Source organism: Eucalyptus grandis, chromosome 6 (genome assembly GCF_016545825.1).
Source record: "Eucalyptus grandis isolate ANBG69807.140 chromosome 6, ASM1654582v1, whole genome shotgun sequence".
In the NCBI taxonomy this organism is placed as follows: domain Eukaryota; kingdom Viridiplantae; phylum Streptophyta; class Magnoliopsida; order Myrtales; family Myrtaceae; genus Eucalyptus; species Eucalyptus grandis.
Window position 1 is genome coordinate 24,884,798 of NC_052617.1, and position 22,283 is coordinate 24,907,080.

The following is a 22,283-nucleotide window of genomic DNA, read 5'->3' on the forward strand; positions in this document are numbered from 1 at the left end:
AAAACGAGAGTAATCATCTACAATTACTAGACAATATTTCTTACCTCCAATGCTCTGGGTTCTTGTTGGTCCGAAGAGATCCATATGAAGCAACTGCAGTACATGATTAGTAGATACATGATTTATTTGCTTAAATGAATTTCTTACCCTTTCCCGAATGCATGGAGTGCATAAGTCGACTTTTGGTATGGCAATTTAGGTAGACCTCGAACAAGCTGCTTTGAAGAGATTTTGGCTAATTGCTTCTTGTTGATATGGCCAAGTTTTCTGTGCCATAGAATTTCTTCATCTTGAATTGAGATTAAGCATTGTTCTTCATTTGGCTTTACATCAAGGAGGTAGATGTTTCCATGCCTTCGACCCATGAAAGACTGAGTCGAATCTTTGCTAATTCCAGAACATATGCCTTCTTGAAAGAAGATCTTGTAACCGTATCACACAATTGGCTAATCTTTGAGTAGATTGTAGTTGAGTCCTTCCACTAGAGAGACATTGCTTATTGTGAGATTTCCAATTTTCACAGTTCCGAATCCCACAATACTTCCTTTGCTATTTCCTCCGAATGAAACTTTTCCACCATTTACTTTAATAAGCTTTATGAAACATTTTGAGTCTCCTGTCATGTGTCTTGAGCATCCGCTGTCAAGATACCACTTTACCTTCTTTTGACAGAGACTGCATTCAAAAGAGAGTCTCAAGCTTTCTTTGGTACCCAAATTTTCTTGGGTCCTTTGGTGTTAGTAGGATGAGCATTATTAGGCCATGCTCTCTTAACAGGCTTCCAAACCATAGGACACTCTTTTTCAAAATGATCCCGATGTTACACTTAGAACACCTTAAAGCATTTCGACCTACGGGCTTTACAAAAACTCTTTTGAAATGATTTTTATAAGCCTCTCTCGATGGTCTTTTCTTAATTCTTTCTTTTACTTTCGGAAAATCAATCAAAGGGATTGTTTCAGCTGTCATACCTAGACCCGACTTATTGAAGTAAGGTCTTTGGATTGAAAGGACTTTTTCAAGTTTTTCGGACCCTATTGAAAATTTCTTTGAAATATTTGATAAATCAGTTTTTAAGAAAGCATTTTCTTTTGAAAGATTGTCTTCACTCTCTTTAAGAGTAGAGACATTCAAGTCTAAATTTTTTACCTTTTCTTCTAAAATGTTTTCCTTTTGTTTTAAAATTGAGTTTTCCTTTTTGAGTTCGGAAATCTTTTTAAGAGAAGTCTTAAGACTAAAACATAACTCATCAATATATTTAGAGACTTTGACAGGGATTTTATAATCACTTACCTCAAATTCACCGTATGAGTCGATCCAGTCCGAGTCCGATTGCGCCATTAGACACGGGTTGGCATATTCCTCATCACTCTCTTCACACTCTGTATCGCTCCTCCAGTTTCGGCTTTAAGAGCTTTTCGAGATTTCTCAGCTTTTCCTCTTTTCTTTTTCGAAGAGGACAGGTTGGGTCCGATGTGTCCCTTCTTTTTACATTCGAAGCAAACTACATCTTTGTTTGGTTCCTCATCATCAACGACTTGGTCTGCTGTCTCTGAAAACTTTGTTTCTTTGGGATGAACCTTCTGCCTTTTCTATTTAGTTTTCTGAATCTTCTTATCATGAGGGCGAGCTCCTCATCATCCATATCATCTTCGAAATCTGCATCATCGAATCATCATTTGATTTTAGTGCAATAGATTTCTTACCTCTTGGATCTTCGTCTTCATTAATTCGTTCCACTTCGTAAGATCGAAGAGTTCCAATCGGTTCGTCTACGAGATAATGGCATGATTCTTTGCGTCTCTCTTATTGAAGTCTTTATATGATTCCAATCCTTGGAGAGTCCACGTAGAAGCTTGTTCACCTTCATGGGATCAGAAATTTTTTGTCCTTGGTTCTCAAGACCATTGACAATATCTAAAAAACGACTAAACATGTCGGTTATAGATTCTCTGGTTTCATTTTGAAGGATTCATATTGACCAAGAAGAATGTTAATTCGGTCTCCTTCACTCGATCTGTCCCTTCATAAGTGATATGTAACTGTCCCAGACTTCTTTTGCTGTAACACAAGAAGATATTCTGTTATATTCAGTTGGTGACAAAGCACAATATAAAGAATAAATTGCTTTAGCATCGAGTGCTTGTCTCTTGTTTATTTCTTCTTGAGACATTCCGCTGGTTTCAACGGTTTCTTTCCCTCTTTCGGAGATTGATGCAGCAGCGGAGTGATTCCTTTTTCCACAACGTCCCATTCCGGAGGATCCTTTGATCGTAGGAAAGCTTTCATCTTGTTCTTCCGGATGTTGTAATCCTTTCCATCAAGTAGGGAGGTCTGGTATTGCTTTGCCCCTCCATCAGCCCCGGTGCTAGCATACTAGCCATGGATCTTTTACTCTAAAGTAAAACACTTCAAACAAAGTAAGAACACGAGCTCTGATACCAATTGAAATAGCTAGTACGAGTACCTAGAGGGGGGGTGAATAGGTATACAAAAAATTTCTCGAAGCTTGCACGATATTTAAATAATTAGAGAATTTGCAACAGTTAAAAATTCAATCGCAAGACTGAGTAAGGGAAAGAGAGAATTGAACACTCGGTTTATAGTGGTTCGGCTTGATTCAAGCCTACGTCCACTCTTCGCACCGACAATAGATTGGCTGGATTCCACTATGATCAAAGAGTTGTTACGGTGTTGATCTTCCTTGATTTCTAGGTGTAGATGATCTACCACACTCACTCAAGGCGTCACCAAGTATAAACACTCTCGTATACAATTTCGCTCGCCTCAACTAACAATCAAGGATCTTCGACTCTGGAATTTTTCTCTCGATCACACACTTAAGACAACTAGAACGTCTTCCTTTTATACTCCTTCATGCCATCATAGCCGTTGGCACTTACCAAAGGAATTCCTCCAATCTACCCGTTGGACGGAATCAATCAAGAAGATCATCCGAGCTATTTAAGGAATCTGATGATAGCCCATCAATCCTATTCGCCCATACAATCAGGATCTCGGTTTCCAAGAATAGAATAATCCAAGATTATTTCGTCGACCATCGGATCTTCAATCGATCTTAGATAAGAATTAAAGAATCCGAAATGATTATCCAACCAAAGAATCTATTCCGAGAGGATAGGATCGAATCCTCAACCATAAACCTCGGCTTTGGATTTCCTTCAACACTGGATTAGAAAGACTGTCAGTGAGAATAATTTTGAGTCTTGAGTCTTGAGTCTTGAGATTACAAAGTCTTGAGACTATAAAGTCTTGAGACTTTAACTATCGATATCCAGACTTAGACTAATAGAAATGTTTTGTCAGCTTCAAAATATTCTGGAAAGATTTCTCCAACATTCTGCTAATATATGATAACTACATAGCTGCATGCGTTGCAAACGTCACTGAAGGTGAGTAAATTGACATTTTGTATGATGCTCAGAAGATGCGTTTGTTGGGGTTTTCTAAGCTCTACAGCCTTTTGCATCGTGAGTTGACCTTGGAGTATGATTCTTGGAGTATGATTGGGGGTTGATTATCCAATTAAAAGTGGCAAAATGGGTCCTAGACCCATATATGACCCATTTAGATTATAAATGGGTCATATATAAATCACTTATTTTTTGACAAAAAGTAGTTAAATGGGTTTAACAATCAAAGACTTAGGTGGGTCTTAAATGAGTTAGATTTAGAATCCACTTTTAACCAAAACCTCACAATCTCTCTCTTTCCTCTTTAACTTTACAAAAATATTTTTTTTATAAAAATCGAAATTATAATTATTTTTTTTTTTTTTTTCTTTTTTTCTTTTTTTCTTTTTTTCTTTCATTTTTTTTTTTTCTTCCTCTCCCTTCCGATGGCCAGCACGGTGATGGCCGACGACCGGCTAGGCGAGCCTCGAGCTTGCCGGCGTCGGGTGAGCTTGAGCTTGCCGGATCTGGCGAGGCGAAGCTCGCCAATGTCCAACGAGGCTCAAGCCTCACCGATTTGGCGAGACTCGAACTCATCGGGCTCGGGCGAGCTTGAGGCTCACCGGGGTCGGGCGAGCTCAAGGCTCACCGGAGCCTCGCTAGGCATCGGCCATCAAGTGAGCTCCAACTCGCCGGCGTTGGGTGAAGCTCATTGGGCGAGGCTTGAGCCTTGAGCTCGCCGATGCTTTGGGCGAGCTTGAGCCTCGCTTGTGGCCAGTCGCCGGCTGTCGTCATGGCCAGCAACCGGCCAAAGAAGAAAAAGAACAAAAAGAAAAAGAAAAGAGAAAAAGAAAATTAAAAATTATATTCTTAAAAAAAAAAATAATTAAAATTCGATTTTTTAGAATAATTATTTTAAAAATTATAAAAATTGTCAATTGAATTTGTGTTGTATAAAACTATTTTAGCAATATCATTTTTAAAAATATAATATATATATGTGCTTTTTTAAGTTTAATTAAGTGGGTCGAGTATTGATCAAGTATAGGTCAAGTTGAGCATGGGTTAAAAATTTTACATTGCAATAAATAAGTTATAAACGAGTTAAACGAGTCGATTTGGGTAGATCATTTATGATTCAACCCACCTGTTTAACGAGTCTATATCTAATGTCTAATAGAGAACGTGCCCAATGGTGACGTGGGTGTATGCCCGTTTGAATTGTGTGGAATTTGACGAATTCTACTGGTACATGATAATTAATAGCTGCATGCGTTGCAAACGTCACTGAGGGTAGTAAATTGACAGCTCGTACTTGTCCGAAAAAAAAAAAAAAAAAAAAAATTGATTGCTCGTACGATGCACAGAAGATGTGCGTGTATATACTAGTTTCTCTAACTAATGATTCTCCGAATTTCTTATTTAATAGCTCAGATCAACGACGGGCCTTCTATCATGACAGCAAAGGGTCCTACTTCGACTAAAGAAGCATAGAGCAAGAAGTGCCTACTGAGATATGAAAAGGACACAAGAAGATCAATCAGATTTACGGCAACTGTCTCGATGATTTGCCCCTGGTGCAAAATTTGCCGAACAAAGTCGAGAGTTGATACTACTTCACCAGGATCTCAGTGCCGTCAAAATCTCTCTGCAAACACTTGTGTCAGCTAGTGTGTAGAAATGAAGGATGCGATCTGTATATCACATATTCTGTTTAGGAATTTAATCTGGTGAATGGTCTGTAGTTTTTCCATTTCAAACTGTCTTCCGTCTGTCGGTGACCATTGTATGATGTGATATAGTTCTTGCAATACAGACGATATCTTCTTTCGTTGTGTTGATTGGTTGTCAGCTTATTTACTGGACTTCTAAATGGTAAAGCTCAGATTTCATATTTTATCTTTTCTTGTGCGAGAGGGTTAAACAGGCTCTACCTGCTCTTGTCCTGTTTCGGACTTGAGTTTTCTACTGGTAATGCAAGCACATAGCGGATGACCTCTTCCTAATTTATTGATATGCATATAATTGAGCAAAGCAATGTTGGAATTTCGAACTTTATCCATTAATTTGGTAAATTCGTAGAATCTTATGATTCTCAAGTTGATCATTGAAGACGTATGAACTATTCGCAGGATCAAACCCACATAACTTGCATGAGTGGGTGTGGCTTTTCGAAAATAGGCTAAAATATGGTTCACTTTATGATCTATTTTTTTATATTTATTTTTTCTCAAATCGTTTATAATACCTTTAGGAAAAAAAAAAAAGGAAAATGATACAAATAGTCCCTAAATTTTGACTTAATGTACAATTTGATATATGAACTTTTAATTTATTCAATGCGATACCTAAACTTTAGCATAATGTGTAATGTGGTCCTAAACTTTTAATTTGTTTAATGTAATTCATGAATTTTTTATAGTGCGTGAACTATATGAAAATGTTAAATGTAATACGTTCATATAGTTCGGGCACTATATTGAACATTACTAAAAGTCTAAATATTATGGGTGATTGGGTCCAGGGTAAGTAGGGTCTAGACCTGGATCTTATATCCAACACTATTATAAACGGTTCCATCTTTTTGGACCTTATACCCAACCTTGTTTGTATTGGATTCTGTACCTAACCCACCCTGTTTTTTCAGTCTAGTTCTAGAGTCAACCCTGTTTCCATTGGAACATGTTTTGCAATCTCTCAACATTCTATACGACTTCGAATTTTATATTAATACACGAGAAAATAACGTAATCCTCCTAATTTGTATCGAAATATTAAGCACTTGAAATAAATAAAAACATGAATTTTTTTACTAAACAAAAAATTAATGATCCACAAGACTAATTATAATAAATAAAATCATAAGGCAAAGAATTAGTAACAAACATGGGTCTGATATTAATCTTATTCCAGAACTACTACATGAAGCTACTCATTTATGCGAGCATAAATCCTCCTACAAAAGAGAAATTAAGCGAGTCAATCCACGTGGTAGACAAGAATTTGGCAGTGACGAACACCGTCCCTTTGTCGAACGGTGTGAGAGAGAGAGCCAATGAGGGAGGGAAGCAAGTGAGGAAGAGGAACGAAGAAGGAGGAGTGCCATGCGTGTTTGAGAGAAGCAAGAAGAAAAACGTTGTGTGATTGTGGGAGTAAAAATATAAATAAAGGGAAAAAATAGGGTTTTTGACCAATACTTACAAAACCGGTTCCTGGGTGGGTAATTAATCGGACCCGGTTCCCGAACCTGTTTAAACCGATTTTGAATTTTGGGAACCAGTTTCAATGAGAACCGGTTCCCAACCCTATTTTCCGGGTGGGCCAATCTGGTTTCCAGGTATACCCGGTCTAGTTGCACACCCCTACTAAAGATTACATTGAATAAATTAAAAATTCATAAACCACATTAAGCTAAAGTTCATGGATCATATTGAATAAATTAAATATTCATGGACCAAATTATACATTTGGGTAAAGTTTAGGAGCTGTTTGTGTTATTATCTCCCAAAAAAAAAAAAAAAAACTAGTTATCCATACAAAAATAGGCTCATTCAATTTGAGTCACACCCATTTTGCCAACCCTAAACTCTCTTTAAGTATATCAATTTCTAGTTTTTTTTTTTAATTTTTTTATTTACCTTATTGATTAATTTGGTTTTTAAATTTTATATGAAGTTTTTATCCAAATAACATATAAATGTAAAGAATTAAATGGGGTTAAATGGTTAAATTGATCAATATGCATCGAATTATTTTTGACCCAACCCGAGCCACCCATTTGACAACCCCATCCCACACAAGTCATTGTCGTGCTATGCAAATACATCCGGTAGACTAATTTTTTTTTTTTTTTAATTAGAAAGTTTATATTGACTTCTTCTTTTTCAATTATAAAATTTAGAAGTCTTTCTATCAAGAGTCGAGGGCTTTTGAGAAAGAACAAAGAAAAGCCGTTACTTTAAAGTGGAAACGCCTCCCCCCTGTATAAAAGTCTGTTTTCATGTATTAAAGATTCCTGAAGGTCAAAAAAGGAAAAAAAAAATAGAAATACATGTACTGGAAGACTTCTAAATTTTATAAGATGGTGAAGGGGAAGAGGTATTAAATAAACTTTGTACAGGAACACCAGTGCGCACGCATTTATAGTGGCTCTCGCCACTTATACTGTAGAAAGAATGGCTCTAGCATAAGAGCACCGTTAGCTAGTATTTCTAGCGGTGCTGTTGTGATCACAAACTTTAGTTTCTGGTTTATTCAAAGAAACATATCCAAAGTTCTAATAATCCGGTAATAAAAAATTCATAAGAAATTGAAGTGCAACTTTCAAACGATGGCCATTGCTCAGTCAAATAGCAACAACATCTAGTTTGGATTATTTTAGCAGTTGAAATCCATTGAAAATACAAAGACGAGCAAAATTTTTGGTTTATGAATGAAAATACAAGTCAGTCTCTATTTTTTAAACAAGAATGATTTATCGATTAGTGTTGGTGATTCTCATTGTGAGAAAAAAAGGTATTTAACATCAATTTCTGTTTAGATATACAAATCTTAATCCTTTTAAAAAAAATCCCTTTTAGATAGATGAAGCTCATATTAAAAGTAAAGTGATTGATGAAATAACATCAATGCGACAAAAATGAGACCAATAATATGATAATGAAGAAGGAATCATGACATAAAAATAAAAATAAAAAAGTTAAGCTAGTGTTACATTGAATAAGTATGAAATATCTCTTTCTCTTCTTCTTCTTTTTTACTAATACCAAGCAAACAGGAGAAACAAAACACCCAACACGGGCATGGGTATGGCGTTTTAACTCTGATGAGGAGGTTTATGAATTACTAAACAAATATGCCACAGAAGTAGGATTTTGCATTAGAGTCTCAAAATCTTAGAAAAGGAAAAGTAGAGAGGAATAGGGAGGAGTAGATTTTTGTAGGCACAAGATCAAAAAGAGGTCAGTAAAGTCAATTCCATTGTTTTACATGAATAGGTATTTAAAAGGCTGAAGGAAAAAAAAAGTAGGCGAGAAATACGCTTTAGGATGAGAAATCCCATGTTACTCTTGCATTCCCCCTCAATTAGAAAGATAAAAATAAACTGGGAATTAGAGGGTCTTCGGTGATGAAGATTGATACCACAATAAAGTTTTTCAATTCTAATTATCATCAAGTAAGCATGGGGATAAGAGTCTCGCCGGAAGTGTAGGTGAAAACCCCACTATGATATAGGCTATCTTATAGCAAGTCACTCAACCAACTCCCTGTACTCATACCTCCAGTATTAACTCCACAGTTACCATCCATAATAGTCTCCCCCTATCAATACTTCTTACCAAAAAGAAAAATGTCTACCAATACATTTTTTGCATAGAGAGGGTTTTGTTGACGACTCTATCGAACCAAATCATCATATCCGGAGGTTGCATTTGCAGGTGGGGAGAAGTGAACGGGCCTTTTCCATTCTGCTCGAGGAAAAGTGCACATGGAACAAGCTCATCCGACTGTGGGTGCAAATACAAATTTTTCCAGCTCCATAAATGCAAACAAGTGAAAACAATCTCTACACCTGCAGGTGTAAAAATCTATGTTTACATCATGGATTTTTAAGTGGCCCCTGAGAGATTATTGGGATATTATGGTGGCGGTCAATCAAACGAGATCTCCCGTTATGGAAGTGAAGGACTTTCAGATTTCTATTGAGAATGTCCTTGTCGTCGATTTTATTTTGTGTTAGAGATTGAAGCAGATAAATTTCAGAAAGTTAAGGTGCTCCTCAGCAATATTGGTTACTATCTTTACCCAAAAACAAACAATATTGGTTACTCAATTATGAAATTTGTAGATTCAAAGGACTGATTATTCTTGTGCTAAATGCAAGTAGTTCTTTGAGAATTGAAAATTTTCATATCTTGTGAAACAATCAAATTTTTAGAATGTTTAAATTTTGAGTGAAAATAAAAGCGAATATACACCACTCAGGACTTGCCCTAGTGGTCACTATTCCTACTGGAAAATGGGCAACCTCCTCTAAACAGGGGATTTATGGATTTATGGGATTTCCTCGAGTAGACCTGTTAAGAGTCCGCCCCCAAAAAAAAAAAAAACGAACATGAAGGTCACTCACGTTTACATTTAGATTAGTTTCCTTATAGCCATTGACAATAACTTGCGTGCGAAACGAAAACACGGTCTCCTGAAAAGGCGGCAATCGCTCACCACAGGTCAGTATCGATGCCCAAGTCTTCAAATGTGATGAGAGACTTGGCTGCCGCCGAAGCATCGGCATCAAAACTAGACTTATAAAAACAGGTAAAGAGGAGCCAGAGGCAGCACAGATTGGGAAAAGATAAAGATGAGAGCGGCTGTGTCGTGGTTTCTGCCAATGGCCTTGGCCACTTTTACCGAGAAGGACAACTGCGATCTAACTGAAAATTACCACCAAATGGATTTGGATCATAGAGTCCTTTCGAACAGTCATTTTTTACTTTATTTTTTTAATATTAGCTGCAAAACACACTAGGCCTCTCTCTTGACCAAACTAAAGTAACTATGTGTTACACGACATAAATTAAATATAGAAAAGCAACTTGGATTAAAGTGTGTCAGACCTTCACCGTTTTGCGCTGGCTTCGGACCCAGTTGGCCCGGCTCTGGACCCAATGAAAAAAAAATCCAACAACGTGCTTCGTAAGTAAATGAGCCTAACTAGCCAAAAAAAAAAAAAAAAAAAAAAAAAGTAAATGAGCCTAGTCAATCTCCGGCGTTAATTTATACGGGCCTCATATAAGACCGACCTCATCTAATGATTGCAATTCATCAGGATCTTGTGCATCCGGTTCATGCAAGTGCACCGTGGATCCACACGATCCAGGCGGGCCCCCTAAAGCCCACGAAGGGGCTGTGGCCAGGGTGACCCATGGGGCCAGAATCTTTTTCGAGGTCCGGATCCCAACCTCTATCCAGACTTTCCTGGTGGTCAGAGCAGTTTAAGGACTTGCTCAGGTCTAAGTGTGGTGTAGAAAATAATGTCGCATTTCCTTGCCTTTTCAAATTCACATGCAACGAGCACGAGAAATGCTTCAGGGGAACCGCTACCTTACTCCTGTTGCTCGTCCACGGCTAATAGTCAATGGACTGAGCAACGATCAGCTCAGGTGACACACGGTTCGGGGCTGGGAATCTCCAGTCGGACGTCCTCGATTCGCGTAAGACGCATTTCGCCAATGAGAAAGATCACAGTGAACCCAACGGCGTCTCAATCTCTTTTAAATGCATTTTTCTCTAGCGTGTTGTCTTGTTCTTCGAAAGATTTCGAGACGACTTGAAGTCTTCATGCACTGAGTCTACCCTGACCCGTTTCGAGGCTGGGAATCTCCGGTCGGACGTCCTCGATTCGCGTAAGACGCATTTCGCCAATGAGAAAGATCACAGTGAACCCAACGGCGTCTCAGTCTCTTTTAAATGCATTTTTCTCTAGCGTGTTGTCTTGTTCTTCGAAAGATTTCGAGACAACTTGAAGTCTTCATGCACTGAGTCTACCCTGACCCATTTCGGGGCTGAGAATCTCCGTCGGACGTCCTCGATTCGCATAAGACGCATTTCGCCAATGAGAAAGATCACAGTGAACCCAACGGCGTTTCGGTCTCTTTTAAATGCATTTTTCTCTGGCGTGTTGTCTTGTTCTTCGAAAGATTTCGAGACGACTTGAAGTCTTCATGCACCGAGTGAGACTTCAAGTCGTCTCGAAATCTTTTGAAGAACAAGACAACACGCCAGAGAAAAATGCATTTAAAAGAGACCGAGACGCCGTGGGGTTCACTGTGATCTTTCTCATTGGCGAAATGCGTCTTACGCGAATCGAGGACGTCCGACTGGAGATTCCCAGCCCCGAAACGTGTGTCACCTGAGCTGGTCGTCGCTCAGTCCATTGACTATTAGCCGTGGACGAGCAGCAGGAGTAAGGTAGCGGTTCCCCCGAAGCAGGATGACAGCGGTTCCCCCGAAGCATTTCTCGTGCTCGTTGCATGTGAATTTGAAAAGGCAAGGAAATGCCACATTATTTTCTACGCCACACTAAATGGAAAAATGACAACACACGTGTTTAGAGCAAATTTGTCTTCTCCACCTATCTTATAGCAAGTCACTCAACCAACTCCCTGTACTCATACCTCCAGTATTAACTCCACAGTTACCATCCATAATAATCTACCACTATCAATACTTCTTACCAAAAAGAAAAATGTCTACCAATACATTTTTTGCGTAGAGAGAGTTTTGTTGACGACTCTATCGAACCAAATCATCATATCCGGAGGTTGCATTTGCAGGTGGGGAGAAGTGAACGGGCCTTTTCCATTCTGCTCGAGGAAAAGTGCACATGGAACAAGCTCATCCGACTGTGGGTGCAAATACAAATTTTTCCAGCTCCATAAATGCAAACAAGTGAAAACAATCTCTACACCTGCAGGTGTAAAAATCTATGTTTACATCACGGATTTTTAAGTGGCCCACGAGAGATTATTGGGATATTATGGTGACGGTCAATCAAACGAGATCTCTCGTTATGGAAGCGAAGGACTTTCGGATTTCTATTGAGAATGTCCTTGTCATCGATTTTATTTTGTGTTAGAGATTGAAGCAGACAAATTTCAGAAAGTTTGTTAAGGTGCTCCTCAACAATACTGGTTACTATCTTTACCCAAAAACAAACAATATTGGTTACTCAATTATGAAATTTGTAGATTCAAAGGACTGATTATTCTTGTGCTAAATGCAAGTAGTTCTTTGAGAATTGAAAACTTTCATATCTTGTGAAACAATCAAATTTTTAGAATGCTTAAATTTTGAGTGAAAATTAAAGCGAATATACACCACTCCGGACTTGCCCTAGTGGTCACTATTCCTGCAGGAAAATGGGCAACCTCCTCTAAACAGGGGATTTATGGATTTATGGGATTTCTTCGAATAACCCCATTAAGAGCCCGCAAAAAAAAAAAAAAAAAACGATCAAGAAAGTCACTCACGTTTACATTTAGATTAGTTTCCTTATAGCCAATGGCAATAACTTACGTGCGAATCGAAAACACGGTCTCCTGAAAAGGCGGCAATTGCTCTCCACAAGTCAGTATCGATGACTAAGTCTTCAAATGTGATGACAGACTTGGCTGCCGCCGAAGCATCGGCATCAAAACTAGACTTATAAAAACAGGTAAAGAGGAGCCAGAGGCAGCACAGATTGGGAAAAGATAAAGATGAGAGCGGCTGTGTTGTGGTTTCTGCCAATGGCCTTGGCCACTTTTACCGAGAAGGACAACTGCGACCGAACGTGCGGGAACATGAGCGTGCCTTTCCCATTCGGTCTCGACGAAAATTGCGCGTGGAACTCCGGCCTTGTCCTCAACTGCAGCCACACTTTGGCATCCCCGAAGCTGTTCCTTGGCAGCAGCATTCCGGTGTTGAACATATCTGTGGAGAATGGGACGATGACCATTGGCGAGTACATAGCATTCGACTGTTATGACCAGAGTCGCCGTCGGCTTAACGGCTCTGACCATCAACCATCGATCACAGTGGGCCAAGACGGGCCCTATACATTCTCGGACACCCGGAACAAGCTCACGGTCTTCGGTTGCGACACCTTGGCTCTCATCTCAGACGCTGCTGGGACTTTTGGCACCGGATGCTTCTCCTCTTGCCTCAAGGACATTGACTTCAAGGCCGAGAGCACTTGCTCCGGCCTCGGGTGCTGTCAGTTGTCGATCCCGAAGAGCCTCAGGAGCCTCAATATATCATTGACCAGCGTAACGAATTACAGCTCAGTTTGGAACTTCAGCTCTTGTGGATCAGCGTTCGTAGTGGACCAGGAGTCATTTAATGTCTCCGATTACAAGCTTCCTGTCCCGGATGATATGCGCAACGACGTTTTCTCAAGGGTTGTCCTGGACTGGGTAGTTCAACCTAATTTGACCTGCAAGCAAGCGCAAGCGAACCGGTCAAACTATGCCTGCAGCGCCAACAGTGACTGCTCTGACTTCGCTAACGGAAACGGTTATCGTTGCTCCTGTAAGCCTGGGTACAGAGGGAATCCCTATGCCTCCCCACTTTTCGCACTCCCAGGTTGTCAAGGTATTCTTCTGTTCTCTTTGCGAGCCAAAAGTTACATGTTTGGATTGGGCCATATTTTCCACGATCCAACCTCCTCAAACAAGTTCTTCATTTAGTTGAGTTAGATTCTTCAATACAACCAATACATAATTTTAAGAATAAAAGAAAAAACACAAACGTACAATTACAGTTCTTGACTGATTCTGTTTAATATAGACATCGATGAGTGCAAGGATCCACAACAATATCCATGTTACGGGAATTGCAAGAATACGCCTGGGAACTACACGTGCAACTGCTCATTTGGCTTGACTGGTGATGGCAAAGTTGGTTGCCAAACTTCTCATCTTGTCATAATCGCTGCAGGTAATTCTACATCCCTTCTTATCGTTGCTCAGTAATCTAAGCTGTCCTTACGTTAGACTACACTCCCATTTGCCACTCATTCGGCTTATGTTGATGTGGAAATTGTTAGTCACACCCCAACTCTAAAAAATAATAATAATAATAATAATAATAATAATAATAATAATAATAATAATAATAATAATAATAATAATAATAATAATAATAATAATAATAATAATAATAATAATAATAATAATAATAATAATAATAATAATAATAATAATAATAATAATAATAATAATAATAATAATAATAATAATAATAATAATAATAATAATAATAATAATAATAATAATAATAATAATAATAATAATAATAATAATAATAATAATAATAATAATAATAAGAGAAATGACAGCCATTCTCCTATTCAAAAGACAAAGTCTCAAATAACATTAACATGTTACCAAAATATATACATCCATCAATATATCGTAAAACAAGTTATTTATAGGATTGGAGTTCTAAATTCCACACCAAAAAGAATACATATACATCATAAAAGACCATCAAACTAATCTTATCAAACACCATTTCCAATGCATACAACTATCTCAAATTATACCAACATTCAACTCCCCAAAATTCCCCTACTGATCTTGCTCTCATCCTACAAGCTGGTAACTATAGAATCTAAAAAAGAATTGAGATGAACGGTAGGTATAAACCATCCCCTAGTGAGTAGTATAAATCTCTTCTAAGCGAATCGAGCCTTCACTATACATATATATAAATGGTACCAAACACATTTATGCTAATCCAATATTAATATACCTACAGGATCAAAGACAAGTTATATCACTTTAACAACAAAATTTTATACATATCAAAAGTAGTCATTTGATCACTAATAACAAAGCAAATAGTAATAGTCCACTCCATTAATCAATCTTGTGTTTCATATCAAATAATGACCAGGCTTAACGTCCCATGACAAGACCTATCAAGATTCCCTTATGGCATAGTCTTCCCCTCTATTAGCCGATGGCTTGGCCCGAATAGGACATCATGAGACAATATGCATACACAACCACTCAATAGGTTCCAGAAGGTAGCAACATTGAGCATAAAACTACTAACTCATCTTCTAACAACCCATAAAAAGAATCTAGAATCCATTTCATAAGTCAAGTTCACAAACCAAAAAATATAGCTTTTCTTAATTCTAACCATCAAGAAGAATTCATTTTAAATAGCATTTTTCAATCGATAGGCCAGCTGAGGGGGAGCCTCACGAGCCTAGCACAAGGCCATCCTTTTGGTCTCTAGCCAAAGGTTAGGTGAGGAACAACCTCACCGGATCTAGCGAGGTCAAGCATCACTCAACCATGGCAAGACTAGCTGGTTGCTAAGGTCCGGCAACCGACTACAGAAAGAGAAATGTAAAAAAAAAAAGGGGGGGAGAGAGGAGAGAGAGAAAGAAGAGAGAAATAAAATCAAAAATTTGAAAAAATATTAAAATTTGTCTATGTCACCACCAGCCTTTAACATCAACTATGCCACGTAGACCAATCCGCGTCTACATCAATAATATCGGCTCAAAATTAGCAAAAATGAGTAAATTAACATTATGTCAAAAGGTTTAATACTAAATTGATACCGGTAAAAAGATTTATGACTTAATTTGCACAAATGCGATAGGTCTAGGACTTTTTTGACACTTTTCCTAACAAAACGTGAAGAGGTTTAGTACTGAATCACAACAATTAAAAGATTTAAGATTGAATTGACATAAATATAATATATTAATGACTTTTTTAGTAATTTTCTCATTATTTTCTATGGGAGTTATGGAAAATTACGACGACTTACGATATGTTACGATTCAACAATCCGTCCTTCTCTGAGTTTATTGTGACACATACCCACACTCACACTCTGTCTCTTTCATTTGGTCGTTTATCCACCGCACACTCCCCACTTCCGTTCTCTTTCACTTTAAAAACACCCAATCCCCTTTCGGCCCTTCGGCTAAAAGACTAAATTGTCCAACCTTAACGATGAATTACAAGTTTTCCCACGTGACCAAAAGTACTTGAATGACTCAACTGAATTTAAGAACAAAAAACTAATAAACCTCTGTTCTAAGTGTCAAAGGTTGAAGACCATTGTGAAGAGAGAGAGAGAGAGAGAGAACAAGGGGTTTGTGGGGATTCGATGATCGCGGTGGCCTGCATGGCCGCTTCGAGAGGCATTTGACAGCCGATGCCTCAGGTGATGGTGGACTACGGCTGTCCAATGCGCAGAGAGGGAGAGGAAAAGTAGTGATTGGGAATTCGATTGGTGTGGCCGCATGTCCAAGCGAATGTGATTTTTCGGAAAATGTGAGTATATTTTGATAAAGTTGGGGCATTTTTTGTGGTGTAAATTAATCCGGATAATCGATTTAGTGGCTGGTATTTGAGGGGATAAATTTAAGAAGAAGGTCCAAATTCATTGTTTGTCAAGGTAAACCGATCACTCGTTCGGGAGAGAAACTAATCCATGCATTCCGCAATTGTGTTGCAGTGCTTGTATCGGTGACATTATGCATAATTACTAGTGGCCTAGTCTTGTTCATATGCAAGAGGAGGGCCAGAGAGAGATACTTCAGGCAAAATGGAGGCGAGATGTTGAAGCACCAGAGAGTGAAAATTTTCACTGAGGCAGAGTTGGCTAAAGCCACCAACAACTACGATGCTAGCAACAAGCTTGGTGAGGGTGGTTTTGCTTCAGTTTACAAGGGAAGAATTGACGGCAATGCTTTGATTGCAGTCAAAAAGCCTAAAGATATCTCTGCCAAGAACCTGAAAGACATGACCAAGGACGGGTCTTTGAACACTCAAAATGAAATTAGAATCATTTCACAGGTGAATCACAAGAACTTGGTCAAGCTCCTAGGTATTTGTTTGGAGACAAAAGTGTCATTGTTGGTCTATGAATTCATCCCGAATGGGACCCTCTATCATCACATTCATAACAAGCAATCAACCATCATGAGATCTTGGAAGAATCGCCTCAAGATTGCTTCCGAATCCGCATTGGCCCTTGAGTACATGCATTCCTTCGCCAACCCACCAGTCATTCACGGTGATATCAAGTCCATGAATATACTTTTGGATGAGAAGTACTCTGCAAAAGTATCTGATTTCGGAGCCTCAGTTTTGATTTCGTCCGGAAAGGCTCATATAGCCGAAAGAGTACAAGGCACGATGGGTTACCTTGATCCACAATATTTAAGCACCGGTGAATTAACCCCAAAGAGTGATGTTTATAGCTTTGGGGTTGTCCTCTTCGAGCTCCTGACCGGAGAGACACCAACTCGGCAGACAAAATCTGGGGAGAGAGTCAGCCTTGTCATATCTTTCATGTCTGCTGTAAAGAATCGAACACTCCTCCATATGATAGATTTTGAGGCGTCCAGTGAAGGTGAAATGCGGGAGATCGAGGAGGTAGGTTTGCTTGCTAGAAAGTGCTTAAACTTTAACAGTGTGAATAGGCCAACAATGAGAGAAGTGGCCGAGCAACTTGCCAAGATCAACAAGAACTTGTGGGCCAATCCGCAAAACGATGAAGAGACTCAAAGTTTACTTCGCGAGCTGAGATCTGATTCTCTCTTGAGTTCAATCACTGGAATGAACGAATCCGACTCTGCTTTCCTTTCGGCATTTGACATCGAAGCAGCCACTACTAGTTCCAGCGTCTGAATCATAGTTTCTAGTGCGCGGCCATAGACAAGAAATAAATCCAATGGTCGTATGTTCATCCTGATCTTTTGATTGAGGGTCTGTTTATTTTACAGCTGATTAATTGTGGATTTCGAAGTTTTATAAGGGATGATTTTATTTTCAGTAAGTAGGGGGCACTGTACATGATTATTCTCACTTCTGTTCTAGCTATAGTTTTCAAAGCTACACGAAAAAGTCAACGGGCAACTACTTTATTGTAGTGCAGATTCACATAGACCACCTTTCGCAAATAAGGCACGAAGAAATTTCCTTCTCTTTGGTATTGCATCGAAGTTTTTTCTTTCTTTCTTTTTTATTTTTTTTAAAGACTTTTTTGCCACTATAGCAAAAAGTGCCGCCTCAAAGAAAAGCCAGAGGTGCAAGAGTGCAAGAGGGACAAACTCTATTCACTAAATAAATTATCCGCTTTCGAGAATTTCCATCCTGACCAATTGCAAAATAATGCTAAAATTTGTAGAAGTTTGATTCCATGACATGGAATTCACAAATAGATTCTCATTCTATGATCTAATTCATTCTTTAATTATTTGGATTCCTAAAAGTTTTGGCATTATAAAAAAGAATACTTCTCACCTAAGGCAGCAGAGATCAGCGTTAGCGACAATGGTTGGCAACCGGCAGCAGCTTTCTCTTCGTATGGCTTGAGAGAAATGATGGAACAGCAAGCTTAGAACCAAGCTGCTGCCTTTATCGCCGCCGTTGTAGCGGTTAGCGACCAACGGCGCTAAAAAAAATTTATTAACTAGTATCCAAGTCACTTGCGTTTGTCATAGGCCTAGGCCAAAACTTTCCTAGCTGAGCTTCTAAATTTTCAAGGATGTTGGAATCATTTATTTGGATGTTAGTAAACCCTTATAATGTTCTTAATTTACTCACCAAACATGTAAAATGTGAATCTAGTAATTTACTTGGATGTTTAGTGAATTTCAAAGGAGTTTGAAACTTACTAACTTATTGGCCCATTGGTAAATTTCTTGTAGGGTGAATATTTTATTAACTACACTTGTGACAATTCAAAGAAGTTGATTAGTTACAAATTCGGAATGTATATATATAACACTGATAACATTTCAGAGGAGTAGGTAATATAGTTTTTCATTTGAACGTTGGTAAATCCTTGATGGTGTTGGTTATTTCTAAATGTGTTATCCGATATTGGAATTACCAATCATGTATCTTTTGACCACCTATATTAAAAATTCACGGATGAAAAAGAAAAACTCTCCAGCTCTTTGATCGCTGGAGCTTAGAATGGTCTCTGGATTTGACATGGAAGCAACTAGTATTTCCAGCATCTAATTTACTTGGTTTTAGTACATTAATTGGCCATATATGTTTAGGCCAAGTTCGTGGTTATGTTTGGATTATGTTTTCTTTTTCTTACCTTTTATTTCTAATCTAAATTGGAAATACCCGAATTGTGCTTGTTAATTCCACCTCCTGGGGGACTGTGGTGGCGTGTCCTGCATCTAAACCCTAGCCATCAAATGCTCCACAAGTCATAAAAAGAAAAATTAATAATAACAAGCATAACCATTCAGAAAATGGACACATGTTATAGAAAGCTCCAAAATATGCACTTCAAACATATACCACACTATCCAATATAGCATTTATTGTTCACTGGCTGAGTTTTGGCAATTCATTCACTTCACAACATGCCGTACCTCTGCCCTTAGGAAATTTCAAGCAACAACCATATTTTACATTGACAAACACCGAGATCCAAATAACAAATAATATAAATGATGGACATTATCATGTTGCAACCATAGCTTGCTTCATTTACCAGCGATTCCTCTGCTAACGAAAGCATTCCCGGCCCCACCTAAGACAGTCTGAAATATATCTTCCCCGACGGTCTGTCCAATCCCTTCGATCAAACCCCCAAAGAATCCGGTGACCACCTGCGTTGCAATCCGGGTCGCCGCCTCAAGCACAGGGCCCGACTTGCTTGTCGGTTCCGTGATGCCGCTGTCCTTGAGGCCATTGAATATGATCTTGGCGCATATTGCATGGAGATGGTAGTCACAGACCGCGCAACGGTATATCCGCCCCGTCCGCTTCCTCTTGCACTCGCCGCATTGAAAGCTGGTCTCACCGCCGTTCGGGGACGCCATTAGAAATTTGAGGGTATGTGGGTGCGGTGCGAAGACGATTTCGAGGGGCAACATGGCACAGCAAGGGTGGATCTGAAAGTTGCACGGGTTGCACCGGAATGAAAAGCCCTTGATGGATTTCCCGCAGACGTCGCACTTCGACTTCGCTTTTCCTAATTTCACAATTAATGATAGATTTAGCAACAGTCAAGAAGTTACTAGTTGTACAGTGAGGACTGATGAATTGGGATACAATTTCGCCTGGCTTTGCTCGAGGGTTTATGACTCTGGATTTCTAAATTATTTCTTGAAACAAAAAAGCAAACAATGCTATGTCGGAAAAGGCGGAGTGGGGGCGATAATGGTGTACCTTGAATTCTTTCTCCACATAAAGAGCGTGAGCGAAAAAGTGTTAGATAAGATAATTTTACAAATAAGAGCGATTAGCAAATAGTTCACCTTAGATTCTTTCCCGATATTGGGAGTCAAGGACATGGTAAGGTATTAAATTGGTTTGTAGTTTCAAGTCAATCCCAGCCCACGAGATATGTTAAACTCTTGTCTCTCTGTTCTTCTAGCATGTATCATACTATTAACCGACGTGAGATCGTTTCGATGTAACAGGACAAGTCTATCCAACTTCTAGCTGACAGACATGTATTTCGCCCTCGAGAAGAGATGGTAAAAAACGCAGTTCACCATTCAAGAAAGGCCATGAATTTCTTGATTAAAAAGAAAGGCGGATGCAGAAATGATACACTGAACTTCGATGAACATCTCGTTACCTGGTTTAGAATAAAAGACGAGCTCGTGTTGGTAGTGCAGTGGATGGCTCCTGAGAGCCTGAGGGGCCAGAGCGCAGAACTCATGGAGCTGATAGTTGCAGTGCTGGCACGCGTATCGCTTGCCCGCGCCAAGTTCTTGGCAGCCCGAGCAAGTGAAGAGCTCAGGGAGATTCATGTGGAACAGATGGTGATGGGGGTGGCTAAAGTGAAGAATTTCCGCTCCCACTATTCTCTCGGGAGAGGTTGGGAATTCGATCACGGGGAGGGGCTTGTTAGGGACGAATTGTGTTGTAGGAGGGAGTGATAATGGAAGTTGCATGGAGTGCTGCTTCTTTAGGGTTGGAGATTTTCTGATGGGCAGGGCTGTATTGTCCCTCATCATCTTTTCTTTCTTCTTTTCGGCTTGATGTGGTTACGCGCTCGAATTGGTTCTCTCTTTAGGCCGGAATGGACTTGGTGGGGAGTGGTGACTTGGGGTGGAGAACATTTATGCTGGACAGAAAAGGTGTTTACTGTTTGCATGTGGAAAAATTGGAGAAAAAAAAAAGTGATGCTGGCTGCTTAGAAATTCTCTGCAATTCATTGCTTGTGTTAGTACCATATCAATCCCTTTATCCTGGTCAAATTCTTGGGGACAACTTTTTTTCTTAGACACACGTTATATAACGTAGACCATGCGTTATAAATGCGTCCAGTATTACATTTTCAATATTCAAATTTGTCGTTTCCAGCTTTACCTAATTAAATTTCTTTTTGTAGTTAAAGGTGGGGACAGAGAAGCACGGAGGTTTTGTATAATTAAGTTGGTGTTTCATTCAGAGCATGTTGGTCTGAATTTGGCATCAAATATATATCGTTTTTGGGACATTTCATCATCAAAGTAATTTACTTGGTAATTACAATGTTTCGCGCATTACAAGAAGAGGGATTTTTATTATTCTAAATGAATATCAAAGCCAAAAAAGGTAATTAATAATTGAGGAAACCATGAGTATAGAAGAATTTCGAGTTGAAGTTCGCGTTAACATATCAAACTAAAAGAGCCTCAAACATCCCGTTGGTATCAAATATTGAACCCAGAAAATCTGGTGCAGCAAATTATTAAAGCAAATATTCTGGGGTTTTGCCGTATTTCTTAAAGTCGATAGGGCGACCAGCGACGAGTAATCTTTTTAGGGCTACTACTAAATGGAAGGGACTAAACGGTGGCGATTTGCCAAAAGTGCTGGTTATAACATATAAACTCGTAAGCTTATGGGTGAAGAGGACCACATGCATCATGCATGTAATAACATATAAACTCGTAAACAAGGGATGTACCATACTTTAATATCCTCTCTCACATGCAAGCCAAATTAAAAGTGATGCAAACGATTTGACAAAGGAAGAGCCCCACATGTGAAATAAGCTGGGTAATACCTAACCGTAAAACTATTGGGATGTGTAGCAAAAGTCAAATACCTGGAAGTCCAAGCTAGAGCTCACAAACACAATAGTTAGACTCGCTCAAAGGTTTAGATCAATTAGTTACAAGACAATTAGGATTATTAACTACCCATCATCATACCAATTCTTTAATATGAAATTTTTATGACACAATTGACACTCTTAATTTAGTATCATTTCACATCAAGATGTCTCAACTTGAGTCTCTTCTTTTTTGCATGTGAGGGGACTCCAACAGCATCATTTGAACTGTGTTTACCATGAGAGTTCTTCCTTAACCAATCATTGGAACGA

General features: G+C 38.9%; 2 protein-coding genes across 2 annotated transcripts; one reads left to right on the top strand and one right to left on the bottom strand.

The window, feature by feature from the left end:
• The first annotated feature begins 12,700 nt into the window (after positions 1-12,700).
• LOC104451756 (wall-associated receptor kinase 2-like) lies at positions 12,701-17,617 on the top strand. The gene is made up of 3 exons (XM_010066349.3): positions 12,701-13,544; positions 13,740-13,889; positions 16,440-17,617. The coding sequence occupies exons 1-3, from the start codon at positions 12,701-12,703 to the stop codon at positions 17,615-17,617; spliced, it is 2,172 nt and encodes a 723-aa protein (XP_010064651.3).
• A 1,597-nt stretch (positions 17,618-19,214) lies between these two features.
• LOC104449040 lies at positions 19,215-20,990 on the bottom strand. The gene is made up of 2 exons (XM_010063037.3): positions 20,544-20,990; positions 19,215-19,931 (listed from the first exon to the last, which is right to left on the bottom strand). The coding sequence occupies exons 1-2, from the start codon at positions 20,923-20,925 to the stop codon at positions 19,441-19,443; spliced, it is 873 nt and encodes a 290-aa protein (XP_010061339.2). The 5' UTR covers positions 20,926-20,990; the 3' UTR covers positions 19,215-19,440.
• Between the last annotated feature and the right edge of the window lie 1,293 nt (positions 20,991-22,283).